General features: G+C 39.4%; 1 protein-coding gene across 1 annotated transcript; it reads left to right on the top strand.

The window, feature by feature from the left end:
• Positions 1-2231: 2231 nt before the first annotated feature.
• On the top strand, positions 2232-7210 carry LOC106881945 (AP-4 complex subunit beta-1). Its single transcript, XM_014932476.3, has 2 exons — positions 2232-2406; positions 5679-7210. Exons 1-2 carry the CDS (start codon positions 2305-2307, stop codon positions 7197-7199), a joined length of 1623 nt encoding a protein of 540 aa, XP_014787962.1. The 5' UTR covers positions 2232-2304; the 3' UTR covers positions 7200-7210.
• The last annotated feature ends 5618 nt before the right edge of the window (positions 7211-12828 follow it).

Below are 12828 nucleotides of genomic sequence, written 5' to 3'. Positions count from 1 at the left end.
CTCCACAGATCCGGTTGCCTTCAATTTGTAATATTCAGGAAACTGGTCCACTGACAGGAAAGTTTTTTGTTATCGTCACCAAAATGGTGGAACGTGTTGGTATAAAACACATTCGGGTCCCCATCTATTTCAATGGCTTATCCTTCCAATCATTATTCCTTGAGAATTTTGGTCTTCCTCAAAAATCTCTAGAGGGGAACACTATTATCTCATTGCGTGGTGCATATACAAGGGAGTCCACATGACATTCTGTTCCATTTTATTCTATTTATTTATTCATTTTTCTCTCTTTTTATACTTTTTTATTGTCCGTTCACTTCTGTAAATTGTGTCCTCTAACAAATATTTTCTTCTTTTTCTTGCTGTAAAAAGAAAAGTAACTGAAATGATTAAAGAAATTGACCAAATTCACTTAGACTGAAGGAAAAAGAAACTTAGCTGGACATAGGAATGGCAGGACATAGGACATAGGACATAGGATATAAGATAGGACATAAGATCTAGGATATAGGAATGGCAGGACATAAGACATAGGACATAGGTTATAGGACATAGGATATAGGACATAGGAATGGCAAGACATAAAACATAGGACATAGGATATTGGATATAGGCCATAAGACACAGGACATAAGACATAGGACATAGGATATAGGATATAAGCCATGCTGCAATAATGTAGAGGTGAGTTGCACTGATAATCGTAAGATTGTAGTTTCGATTCCTGGACAGGGCTATGCGTTGTGTTCTTGAGCAAAACACTTTGTTTCATGTTGCTCCAATTCACCCAACTACTAGCAAAATAAGTGATCCTGCGGCTGGCCGAACTTCCTGTCCAGTGAGGAAATATATTTGGCCCGGGCAAACATCCTCTCCAACTTGGAACCATCTGGATTGTCCAGATGTGATGAGAAGAGATCTGACAGCTTCACGGTAAACACTGTGAAGCCAATAAAAAAATATACGCCACAATATCCAGAAAACCGGCCTTAAAGATCTATATCATGCACACACACACACACACACACACACACACACACACACACAGCAGGTAGCTATCCACAAATTTCCTCTGAAACTATGTGCGCGATTAGTAACGAATAACTACATCTGCAATACCCCCGGGACAGCATCCTAAGAACACTGTTGCCCACACTCAACGCATACCAACATTAAAGAAATATATACAGAAACAGGTACAGTATTCATAGCTTCACTGATCCTAAACACCGTGCAGGACTCGCACCACTAACAATAGATAAGAGTAAGGTAACATGGAAAGACTCCCGCCCGTCCCCACCCCCACCATTTTCTCCCAAATTTGTTTATTTAAAAATTTTTTTTTGCCAAAAATCACCGTTTTCGGATACGGAGGTTCCGGAAAATTGCCAAAAATCGGCATTGTGAAATGCCCCCTTTCCCCCCCCTCCCAACTTTTTCAATTTTAACTTTTTTTCCCAACACTAACCCTAAAACCCTAACCCCAAAACTCTAACCGTAAGCGTAAGTACAGAAATGTTTTTAAATTTTTGTCCGAATCATAATCTCCGTATTTTTCCGCATATTTTGAAAAAAGAAATTTCTGAAAAAAGTGAAAAATGAAGGAAATGGGGGTGAGGGGGGGGGGGTAATTTAGAAATGTCGATTTTTGCCAATTTTTTTGCAGATTCGTATTCCTCGTAGCCTAAAAGGGAGTGGTGTCGAAAAAAAAATTTTTTTTAAGGCGGTGCTCCAGCATGGCCGCAGTCAAATGACTGAAACAAGTAAAAGAGTAAAAGAGTAAGGGTGGTTTTTGGGGGCGGGGACGGGCGGAAGTCTTGCCGGTAACATTAACTGTTGCAGTGTGACTGAGTCCTTCCTATTCATGTCGGTTGTGGTCATCACCAGATGCTGCAGGTGTATAAAATGAACAATGAAGAGACTACTGCAGCGTGTTCCATACGATGTAAAACGCTGTGTGAGTGTGCTGCATGGTTTAGTTTGGTGAAGTAATTGGAAAACTGGAAAAGCAAATCTATCGATCACGCTTAGTATGATCAGAGCTGACATGGAGTTACACGACAAACACTTTGTTACACTAATTAACTAATAATAAACAAATACAAATACAAGTATTTATATAATAAATAAACAAGGGTTTTACAGATTTATTTATAACAGCTTCGAATACTTGATGACTTGCAGTAAGCAATAAACCAATATTTCTTCAGTTCACTATTTGAGTTGACACCGATTTCGAAGGGAGATAACTTGTTGATCATTAATCTTCGAGAATCCGAAATGAGATGAAAACATTTATTTGTGATGATGGATTTGGCTGCTGGCTGTTTAAATGACATCATCCGACACCTTGAGGATCCTACCGTCCTCTCAGATCAAACAGCATGTCGGAATCTCTTAGCCAAGGTAATTCTAACCATTATGCTTCTATTTATCTCTCTTTACTATCATTATTATTATTATTATTATTATTATTATTATTAATAATAATACAAAGAAATATAAGACAAGGTTTGTAAAAGTTTAACATAAAAAGCATTCTACCCATTTTCTCACTTCCAACAAAAATCTGAGACATTTCACGATTCTTGATATAATCCCAGAAAAGCCAACTTTTATCGGAGACGGAAGAATCTGATTAAACCGTCTCCTGTCTGTAATTAACCGTTTATTTTATCGATTTCACTAGGTTTCGAACTCCTGACGTAGATGTACAAAAGCACAACTATAAGACACTGCATGGTTCTCTGCTATTTCATATTACGCATTTATGTCGTCGCTCGATCTGTTATAAATAACAGCCAAATTACCCTCGTATCACACCCTAACGTCTTAAAGGGAACAGGGAAAAATTTACTGTGTAATGTAGTTCTAGATACACTACACCCGAATAGGGACGTGATGGTCACTGCTGGAACGCTTTTGAGTTTAATTAGTGTTGAAAAATGGGTTGATCGACAGTTCACCCTTTGAAGATTATTTGATCAGTGTTGACCTGGGATCGAACAACTTTCGTTTATTCGTCGAAGAAACAGAAGTCTTCAATCTTTTCTGCTAAAATGGACTCCATTCGGGGTTTTTATGAACTTCCGACGTTTGATGGGCCCGGAGTATGTATTCTAGTTGTACTGGGTGATCACTGCACACCTACTAGACATGGTAATAGAGATTTATAATAAGAAACTGATTCTTCTGTTGCCTGCCATGACTTGGCAGTTATTTTTGCGACAGCTCTGCACCACAATCCGCGACGCGAGAGATGTGAAAATAGCCCCTGAGAGTGGGGATAGAGTGGTGAGGTGAAGGGGAAAATTAGAACGATCAGGACCGAAAGGTGAGAGACATTCTAACATCACGTACTTTGTTTTTGTGCAAAGAAGTTTTCGAAGCAATACTTCGGTATTGGTATACAACGTCATTCACCCACACAACTTTCCCTCATCATACAAAGAGGATGGGCTGAAAAAAGAAGGTGAATAACGTGCTTTCCTTATGCCAACACTCTCTAGACCAATACCGAAGGAACGTCACTTTCTGTCGACATTTTGTTGAAATTTCAGAAACTGAAACTTCATCAGCAACATCATCATCATTTTAACGTCCACATTTCCATGTATGCATGGGTCAGACAGAATTTGTTGAGGTCGATTTTCTATGACTGGATGCCCTTCCTGTCACCAACCTTCACCTGTTTCTAAGCAAAGTAATATCTCCCCCTGACCAGGCGTGTTTTAATATGGAAGACTGCAAGCAAACATATTTCCCTGCATGGCAACAGTGTTTATTTACAACTATCACTTGATGACAAGACAATGACGCACACACACACACACACACACACACATATGACAAGCTTCAGCGAAAGGTTTCCATCTACCAAATCCTCTTACAAGGCTTCGGTTGAACCAGGGCTATTATACAAGACATTTGTCCCAGTTGCCATACAGTGGGACTGAACCCAAATCCACATGGTTGAGGAGCAAGCTTCTTAACCCCACAACCATCATCATCATCATCGATTAATGTCTGCTTTCGATGCTGGCATGGGTTGGACGGTTCGACTGGGGTCTGGGAAGCCAGGAGGCTGCACCAGGCTCCAGTCTGATCTGGCAAGGTTTCTACAGCTGGATGCCCTTCCTAACACCAACCACTCCGAGAGTGTAGTAGGTACTTTTTATGTGCTACTGGCATGGGGGCCAGTCAGGCAGTACTGGCATCAACCACAACAATCATTACATTTGACTCAACAGGTTTTCTCAAATACAGTATATTGCCCAATGATTGAAGGGTACTCTTAAATGGGCCAGTTATGCGACACTGGCATCAGCCATAGCTGCGACCTCACTTTAGTTGCAAGGTCACTTTAGTTGCAAGTGGAGAAAATTAGAAGTAGTTGATAGCTTCCGTTATCTAAGTCAGTAGCGGAGGTGGATACTCTGAGAGTGTAGCTCCTAGAATAAGAAGAATAGGCTGAGTGAAGTTCAGAGAGCTCCTACCTCTGCTGGCTACAAAGGGTCTCTCCCTCAGAGTGAAAGGCAGGTTGTATGATGCCTGTGTGCAAACAGCCATGCTACACGGCAGAGAAACAAGGGCTGTGACTGCTGAGGACATGCGTAAGCTTGAAAGAAATGAAGTTAATATGCTTCACTGGAGGTGCAATGTCAGTGTGCATGTACAACAGGCTATAAGCAACTTGAGAGAAGAGTTGGGCATAAGAGGCATCAGATGTGGAGTGCAAGAGAGATGACTGCACTGGAATGGTCATGTGTTGCATATGGATGAGGACAGCTGTGTAAAGAAGTGCTGATCTCTAACTGTGGAGGGAACCTGTGGAAGAGGTAGACCCAGGAAGACATGGGACAAGGTGATGAAGCATGATCTTGGGCCTCATGGGGGTAATGACAAGTGACTGAGGTATGTTGCACTTGAGAAGACCTGTCAAGTCAAGTGAGATCATAGTCATGGCCGATGTTTCATAACTGGCATGTGAAAAGCACCCGTTATACTCTTGGAATGGTTGGCATTAGGAAAGCCATCCAGCTGTAGAAAGCTTACCAAATCAGATTGAAACCTGGTACAGCCCCGCCATTCCCCATCCAGCTTACCAGTTTTCAGTCAAACCATTCAACCCATGCCAGCATGGAAAACAGACTTTAAATGAGGATGATGATAATGTATGTGTAGATATGTGCTGAGGCTCATTAACTTGGGCCGACAACATGTATTTCATTATATTTTTTTACTTGTTTCAATCATTGGACTATAGTTATGCTGGGGCACCATACTTTTTTTTTTAAGACTGATAAGTATTCAATCAGTGTCTGTTTGCTGAACTGTTAAGTTATGTAGACACAGACAAACCAACACTGGCTGTTAGAGAGGAAGGAATAAATACAGACACACACATGTGTAGAAACACACACACGCGCTGTGTTTGTTATGCAATAAGATCAAACATAAAAGCCGTGTTTATGAAGCAGCCACACACCTGTACCTGCACACATTTCCAAAATATTTCATTTGATTACATCATCATCATCATCATCATTGTTTAACGTCCGCTTTCCATGCTGGCATGGGTTGGACATTCTGTTAATGCCAGACACTTTGATAATATTTTCCAAAACAAATGAAACTAACCAAATTTCTTTTTTCTTCTTTCTTTTCCTTCCATTTAGGTGATGAATTTGGTCAGCCGAGGAATCGATGTCACCAGCCTCTCACCTCATATTGCTAAACTTCTTGCCCATCATGACCCTCTGGTCAAAAAATTTGCCTGTGAATTTGTGTGTGTCCAAATTGAGAAGAGTTCTGACTTGGTGTTGTTGGTCATCAACTCACTTCTTCGGGATTGTAAAGACAGCTCGCCAATGACCCGTGGTCTTTCACTTCGTACTCTCTGTTCATTACGACAGGAATCGGCAAGTGAACATATCTTGCAGGCTATACAGAACGGTCTTAATGACCACAGTTCCTATGTGCGGCGTATTGCTGCTCTGTCGAGTATCCGACTACATCACCTTAATCCAGAATCTATCTTAGATACGGGGATTATCGATAAACTGTACAGTCTAATCCGAGATCCAGATCCAATTGTTGTTGTAAATTGTCTCATGGCATTGGAAGAAATTCTCAAAGACGAAGGTGGAGTCGTCATCAACCAAAAAATGTCGTATCACTTACTTGTAACATTACCAAAATTTACCAATTCGGGTCGGACTTATGTTTTGACCCTCCTGAAGAAATACGTGCCTAAAAGTGAAGATGAAGTGTTCAACATTCTTAATATATTGGACGACTATTTAAAGGAAACAACATATTCGGTGTTCATGAGTAGTTTAGAACTTTTCTTACATCTGATCACAGCAGTGCCACACCTCAAGAATGAAGTCCTAAACCGATGCAAAGAAATGTTTGTCAGTGGCCTGAATTCAGGTAACATTGAACTCACATATTCCATCATTCTCTTCATTGAAAACTTCCTGGATAGTTCCAAAAGCATATTTTCACAATATCACAAGGCTTTCTTCTGTCGTTTCAAGGAACCTCCTTATTTAAAAATGCGAAAAATTGAGATTCTACCTTCGTTGGTGACAAGTTCAAATTTCCCTGAAATTCTTGATGAGCTGCGAATGTATTGCTCCGAGGTTTCCTCCAACGTTTCATTCTGTGCAATGAAAGCAATCGGTAAAATAGCGAAACAGGACTCACTTTATTTTGAATACTGCATCAAGAAACTTGAAGAATTGCTGGAGATTCCTGAACAAAGTGTTCAAGCAAATGTCTTTCAAGTTCTTGAATTGCTAGATCTGACGTCATATGTCCATCTTGAAGACCTTATGAAATCAATTTGTTCAAGAGAGAATTTAAACCCAGCTAATGAGAATGGCTGTTGTGCAAACTTGTTTCTACTTGGAGAATACGGTTACATGTTAGAATCTAGTCCTTATGCTATCCAAGAATTTATAGAGAATTACATCGAAGAATGTACGGACACTATGAAAGCTTATCTACTGACTGCTGTAATGAAACTGTTTCTCACACGCCCTGCTGAATGTCAGCACATGCTTGGAGGGTTGCTAGAGATTTGCTCAGTTTCAAGGAACAAAGATCTCAATAGCAAGGCTTTATATTATTATAATCTTCTGAAGCAAGGACCTGAAAATGCAAAGAGGATTATTTTAAATAAAAAATCGTAATTAATGTTAAACTGTTATTATCATTGGTTTTAAAATTGCTTTCCAGTTTTTGACACAAGGCCAGCAAGTTTGGCGGAAGGGACAGGTTGATTACATTGGTTTTAATATTGGTAGGTAACTGTGTGCACCCAATCCAATGAGCTGTTAGCAAACTCCTTACTGTGGATTCTGTTCACTGATGTAATCAGTGGGAGTATTATAAAATGACAAGTGTTTTTTTAGAATGAAGTATTGTGTGGATTCTTCTGAGATTATAGCTTCTAGGGTGATGGTCTCCATCAAGCTGATATACAGAGAATATTTCTGGATGGTTACGCAGCCAAATCTCCATCAGATTACATCCAAACGTCTTTAAAAAAAGTAAACGATTTGATTAATGTAGTCGTAAAATTAATTATTAACCCTTTATCATTCAGATTACTCAGTCAAACACAATGCTTATTTTATTCAAATTGTCTTGAATTAATCATGATAACGATCTTGTATCTTCAAGATTTTGATGATGATGTGATTATTTATTTTTAGAATGACATTGTAGGGTAGGTGTGAGAGGCCAGATCTGACTGGTGAGTTTAAATGGTAGGGGGTTAAGGGAGGAAATAGCAAGAAGAAATGAGTCAAAAGTGAAACAAACTAAGTTTATTATGAGGAGGAAGAGGAAGATCTAACAGGATGGAAACAGTGTTCTATAGGAAAGTGGTGTTTTCTGATGGCACCAGATGGTTCATTTACTGCCAATGTAATCATCATCACCATCATTTAGCATCTGTTTTGTATGCTGGTTTGGGTTGGGCTGTTCAACAGAATTGGAAATGCCAGAGCACTGTGTGGTGTTTCAGTGTCTTCCTGTCACATGGTTTCTCTAGTTGATACCCTTCCTAATGACAACCATCTTATGGAGTGTACTGGGTGGTATTTTCATGGCATCAGCTAGCATCGTGTAGTACAAAATATTTCATCACGGAATCCTAAATTTGGCTTTAAAAAATGGGGTGCTACATAAAAGGCACCCATCCTGGTGTCACGTAAATAGCATGTGTGTTGGTGTCATGTGAAAAGTATCCAATACACTCTGTAAAGTTGTTGGCATTAGGAAGGGCATCCAGCCATAGAATGATGATGGTGATGATGATGATGATGGCAATGACTATGATGATGATGATGATAATGAAGGCCTAACACTTACATTAACCAAGCAGGGTCTTTTGTAGTTTGCTCAACCAAAAATGATGAAAGACTTTTGTTCTTGCTTTCATTAGTGTTGTTGTTGTTGTTTGTCTCTATGACAGTATAACCCTTCTCTTGTTTTCATTAAGTCAATTTTGGGCTGCATAGTCAGGCATCCAAACCACATGGTTCAGTCCCACTTATATATCTCAATGCAATGCCCCAGCATGGCCACAGTCTAATGACTGAAACAATTAAAAGATAAAAGATGTATGTGTGTGTGTGTGTGCATATCTCTGTCTTTGTGTCCGTGTGCTGATCCCACTACTGCTTGAAGACTGGTGTTGGCGTGTTTACATCCACACAACTTAGCAGTTTGCCAAGAGAGACTGATACAAGGAGTACCTGGCATAAGAACAGAAAAGATACTGGTGTTGAATTGTTCAGCGAAAATTCTTTAATCTGGTGCCCCAGCATGGCCAGTCTGACGACTGAAACAAGGGAAAGATTTCAAGAGAGAAAATTGCTTTTTTATATTCTTTTACTTGTTCCAGTCATTTGACTGCGGCCATGCTGGAGCACCACCTTTTAGTCGAGCAAATTGACCCCAGGACTTATTCTTTGAAAGCCTAGTATTTATTCTATCAGTTTTTTTTGCCGAAGTGCTAGGTGACGGGGATGTAAACACACCAGCATCTGTTGTCAAGTGATGCTGGGGGGGGGGGACAAACACAAACATATACATACATGCATATATATATATATATATATATATATATATATATATATATATATATATATATATATATATATATATGACGGGCTTCTTCAGTTTTTGTCTACCAAATCCACTCACAAGGCTTTGGTCAGCCCGAGGCTATAGTAGAAGACACTTGCCCAAGGTGCCACGCAGTGGGTCTGAACCCAGAACCATGTGGCTGGTAAGCAAGCTACTTACCACACAGCCACTCCTGCGCCTATATTTTCACATTTGTTTTTATTTAGCTTATTCTTTAAGAAGCAGCTGCTTATTTTCCCAATCACTTTCTCCCACTCTGTCTGTGTGTGTGTGTGTGTGTACTAGAATGACTGTGTGATGAAGAAAGAAATTTGCACACACACACAGATACACTATGAGCTTTCTGTTTACCAATTCTACTCATGAGGTTTTGGTTGGCCCTAAGCTAACTGTAGAATACACTTGCCCAGGATGCCATGCAGTAGGACTGAACCCAGGACCATGTGGTTAAGAAAGAAGCTTCATACCACACAACCACACGCACACTTCAGTTGGTGGTGGTGGGCATGTTAGACTACAAAAGCAGTAATTTTCTGAGAAACGTTACATAACACAGGAAATGCAATATGGAATCTATTAGACCGTCTTGCATGTGGCTGTAAACACACTTAAGTATGATTAACATATTTACCATTTTGTAATGTTGCTGCCTCTTTCTGTCTCCAATTTAACATTTGTAAATTATTATAAAACAAGTCATTGAAAGGTTCTGAAATACAACACCAAATTGATGCCAATTAATCAATTATGACCAATTTATTAAACAAGTTATTATTTATTCATTACTTATTATTATTATTATTTTCATTATTATTATTATTATTATTATTAAAGTGGTGAGCTGGCAGAATTGTTTGCCTGTTGGGTAAAATGTTTAGCACCATTTCTTCTGGTTTTGCAATTTGAGTTAAAATTCTTCTGAGCTTAACTTTGCATTTGATCCTTTAAGGATGATAAAACAAGGAACAGTTGAACACGGGGGGGGGGGGGGGGGGAGTTGATCTAACTAATTCCTTCCCCTAAAATTTCAGGCCTTGTGCCTACAGTTGAAAGGATTATTATTATTGTTATTATTATTATTATTATTATTATTTATTTCTTTATTGCCCACAGGGGGATAAACATAGAGGGGACAAACAAGGACAGACAAAGAGATTAAGTCAATTACATCGACCCCAGTGCATCCAAAAGGATGAAAGGCAAAGGTGACTTCGGTGGAATTTGAACTCAGAATGAAATACTTCTAAGCGTTTTGCCCGGCGTGCTAACTATTCTACGAGCTCGCCACCCTTATTATTATTATTATTATTATTATTATTTTATGTTTGACTTTTGCTTTGCATTTGTACAAGTTAGCTCCAAGTCTCATCCAGAGACCTGAAGAGACAACAAGTTAGAAGTTCATGCTGGTGTTATGCTTAGGGTGCCATATATTTGGTTTTGTACATAGTGTTGTTCTAGAGAATGTTTAAGAAACCATAAGAAAATTATGTGTTTGTTTTAAAACTTGAGATTACATAGACAGTATTTTACGTAGGATATGGGCAGTTCCCATGAGCACTATTTTTTGAATTTCTGCCATTTTGGGGTTTCCTGGTATCTGAGCTAGGTAGCAATCAGCCCCTTTTGCTATCATTCCTAGGGCACTTATGACAACAAATATTGTTTTAGTCTTAAGGTTCCACATTTTGTCAATTTCTATTTCAAGATCTTTATACTTGCTCAGTTTTTGGTAGGTCTTGACAGATACGTTTATATCGATTGGGACAGTCATATCAATGAGGAGGCATGATTTTTGTCTGAAGTCTTTCAATATAATGTCTGGCCTATTTGCATCTATCTTTCTGTCAGTTTGAAAGATAGATGGTGAAGTTCCAGAGGAGTGAGATGTGATCATTTTCAAGCACTGGAGGTGGTTTGTGTTCCCATCAGATTTTATTATGGGGCAAGTCCAGGTTTTTGCACATTACCCAGTGAATATATTGTGCAGCTCTATCATGCCAGTTGAGATACTCTGTAGGTGCAAGAAAACTGCACCTGGAGACATGATCAATGGTTTCATTTTGTTGTTTACATACACAACATGTTGGGAAGCTGCCATACTTTAATATGTTGGCCTGGTAGTTTATTATTATTATTATTATTATTATTATTATCATCAAGAAAGTGACAAGCTGGCAGAACCGTTAGTGTACTGGACAAATTGCTTATCATTTGGTTCTGAGTTCAAATCCTGACAAAGTCAACTTTGCCTTCCATACTTTCAGGGTTGAAAAATTCTTTGGTGTTTGGGCTAAATTTGACAGTTTGCATGAAAGGAAAAGAAAACGTAATACTTCATCCAAAAAGGTAACGGAAATACCAAGATTATGGCTAAGAGATAATGGTTTGCACAAAATAACCACCATCAGCTTCCACCATAGCCTCAGGATGACTGCAGAACCTGGTGCATACATTCCTTGCTTTGTCCCTGAGAAAACCTTTGCACACCTCCTTGATCTTGGATACCAACTTGGATTTGGTGTTGTAGACACAGCGGTTGGTGTCTTTCCCAACTGCATTGCACACATAGTAAATAAGAGATTACAATTGGTGGGGAATTACGAGGCCAGAAATTGACGTAGGTGGAGTCATTGAAATTCATTGAAGCCTTGATGTCTGATGTAAGTTCTAAGACATTAGGAAAATTTTGAAGAAATACAAAGAATGGTCTTTAAGGGAAAGGGAACAACATTATGGGAGAGTCTCTCTCTATCTATCTATCTATCTATCAATATATATCATCATCATCATCATCATCGTTTACCATCCATTTTCCATGCTGGCATGAGTTGGATGGTTCAACTGGGGATCTGGGAAGCCAGGAGGTTGCACCAGGCTCCAGTCTGGCAGTGTTTCTACAGCTGGATGCCCTTCCTGACGCCAACCACTCCGAGAGTGTAGTGGGTGCTTTTTATGTGTTACCAGCACAGGGGCCAGAGGAGCTGGCATCAACCACAATCAGATGGTGCGTTTTACATGCCACCGGCATGGAAGACAGTCAAAGCAGCAGTGGCACAAGTTTCTCAATGAGAGACGTTCAGTAATATTACTCTAGAGTAAAGTTTATTTGCCAACATAATGTGGCAGTCCTGGTTAGGACGAATGTTACTGTTATTTAGCCCCAGGAAACATCGGTTCCAGCTGGCAGTATGACACACTGTGTCCTTATATTTTCGAATAATAGAGTTTAGCACAAAGCAATACCTGCGTGCCACGGTTTTGGGGTTATTTCCCCTTCATCAGCACAGAATAACTGCTTGGCCAGAACCATGGTACTCAGATATTGTTTTCTGCTGAGTGGGGACACTAAACTCCCTTGTTTGAAAATATAAGCATACAGTGTCGTATAAGCAGCTGGAGACGATGTTTCCTGGGGTTAAATAACAGCAACATTCATCCTAGACAGGACTGCCACATTGTGTTGGCAAATAATCTTTACTTTAGAATACTGGTACTGAATGTCTCTCGTTGAGAGATTTAGAAATAATAATTATTCTATATATATATATATATATATCTAGAAGGTTGTTTATTATGGCTGGTCAGAGAATGACCATTGGTTTCACACTTATAAAGCGCTTAGCTGCATAGGTGACCTAGCAGACTCATTGGCCAGAAGCA

Source organism: Octopus bimaculoides, chromosome 2, assembly GCF_046866305.1.
Source record: "Octopus bimaculoides isolate indiv1 chromosome 2, ASM4686630v1, whole genome shotgun sequence".
NCBI lineage: Eukaryota > Metazoa > Mollusca > Cephalopoda > Octopoda > Octopodidae > Octopus > Octopus bimaculoides.
This window is presented reverse-complemented; position numbering and strand designations above follow the sequence as displayed.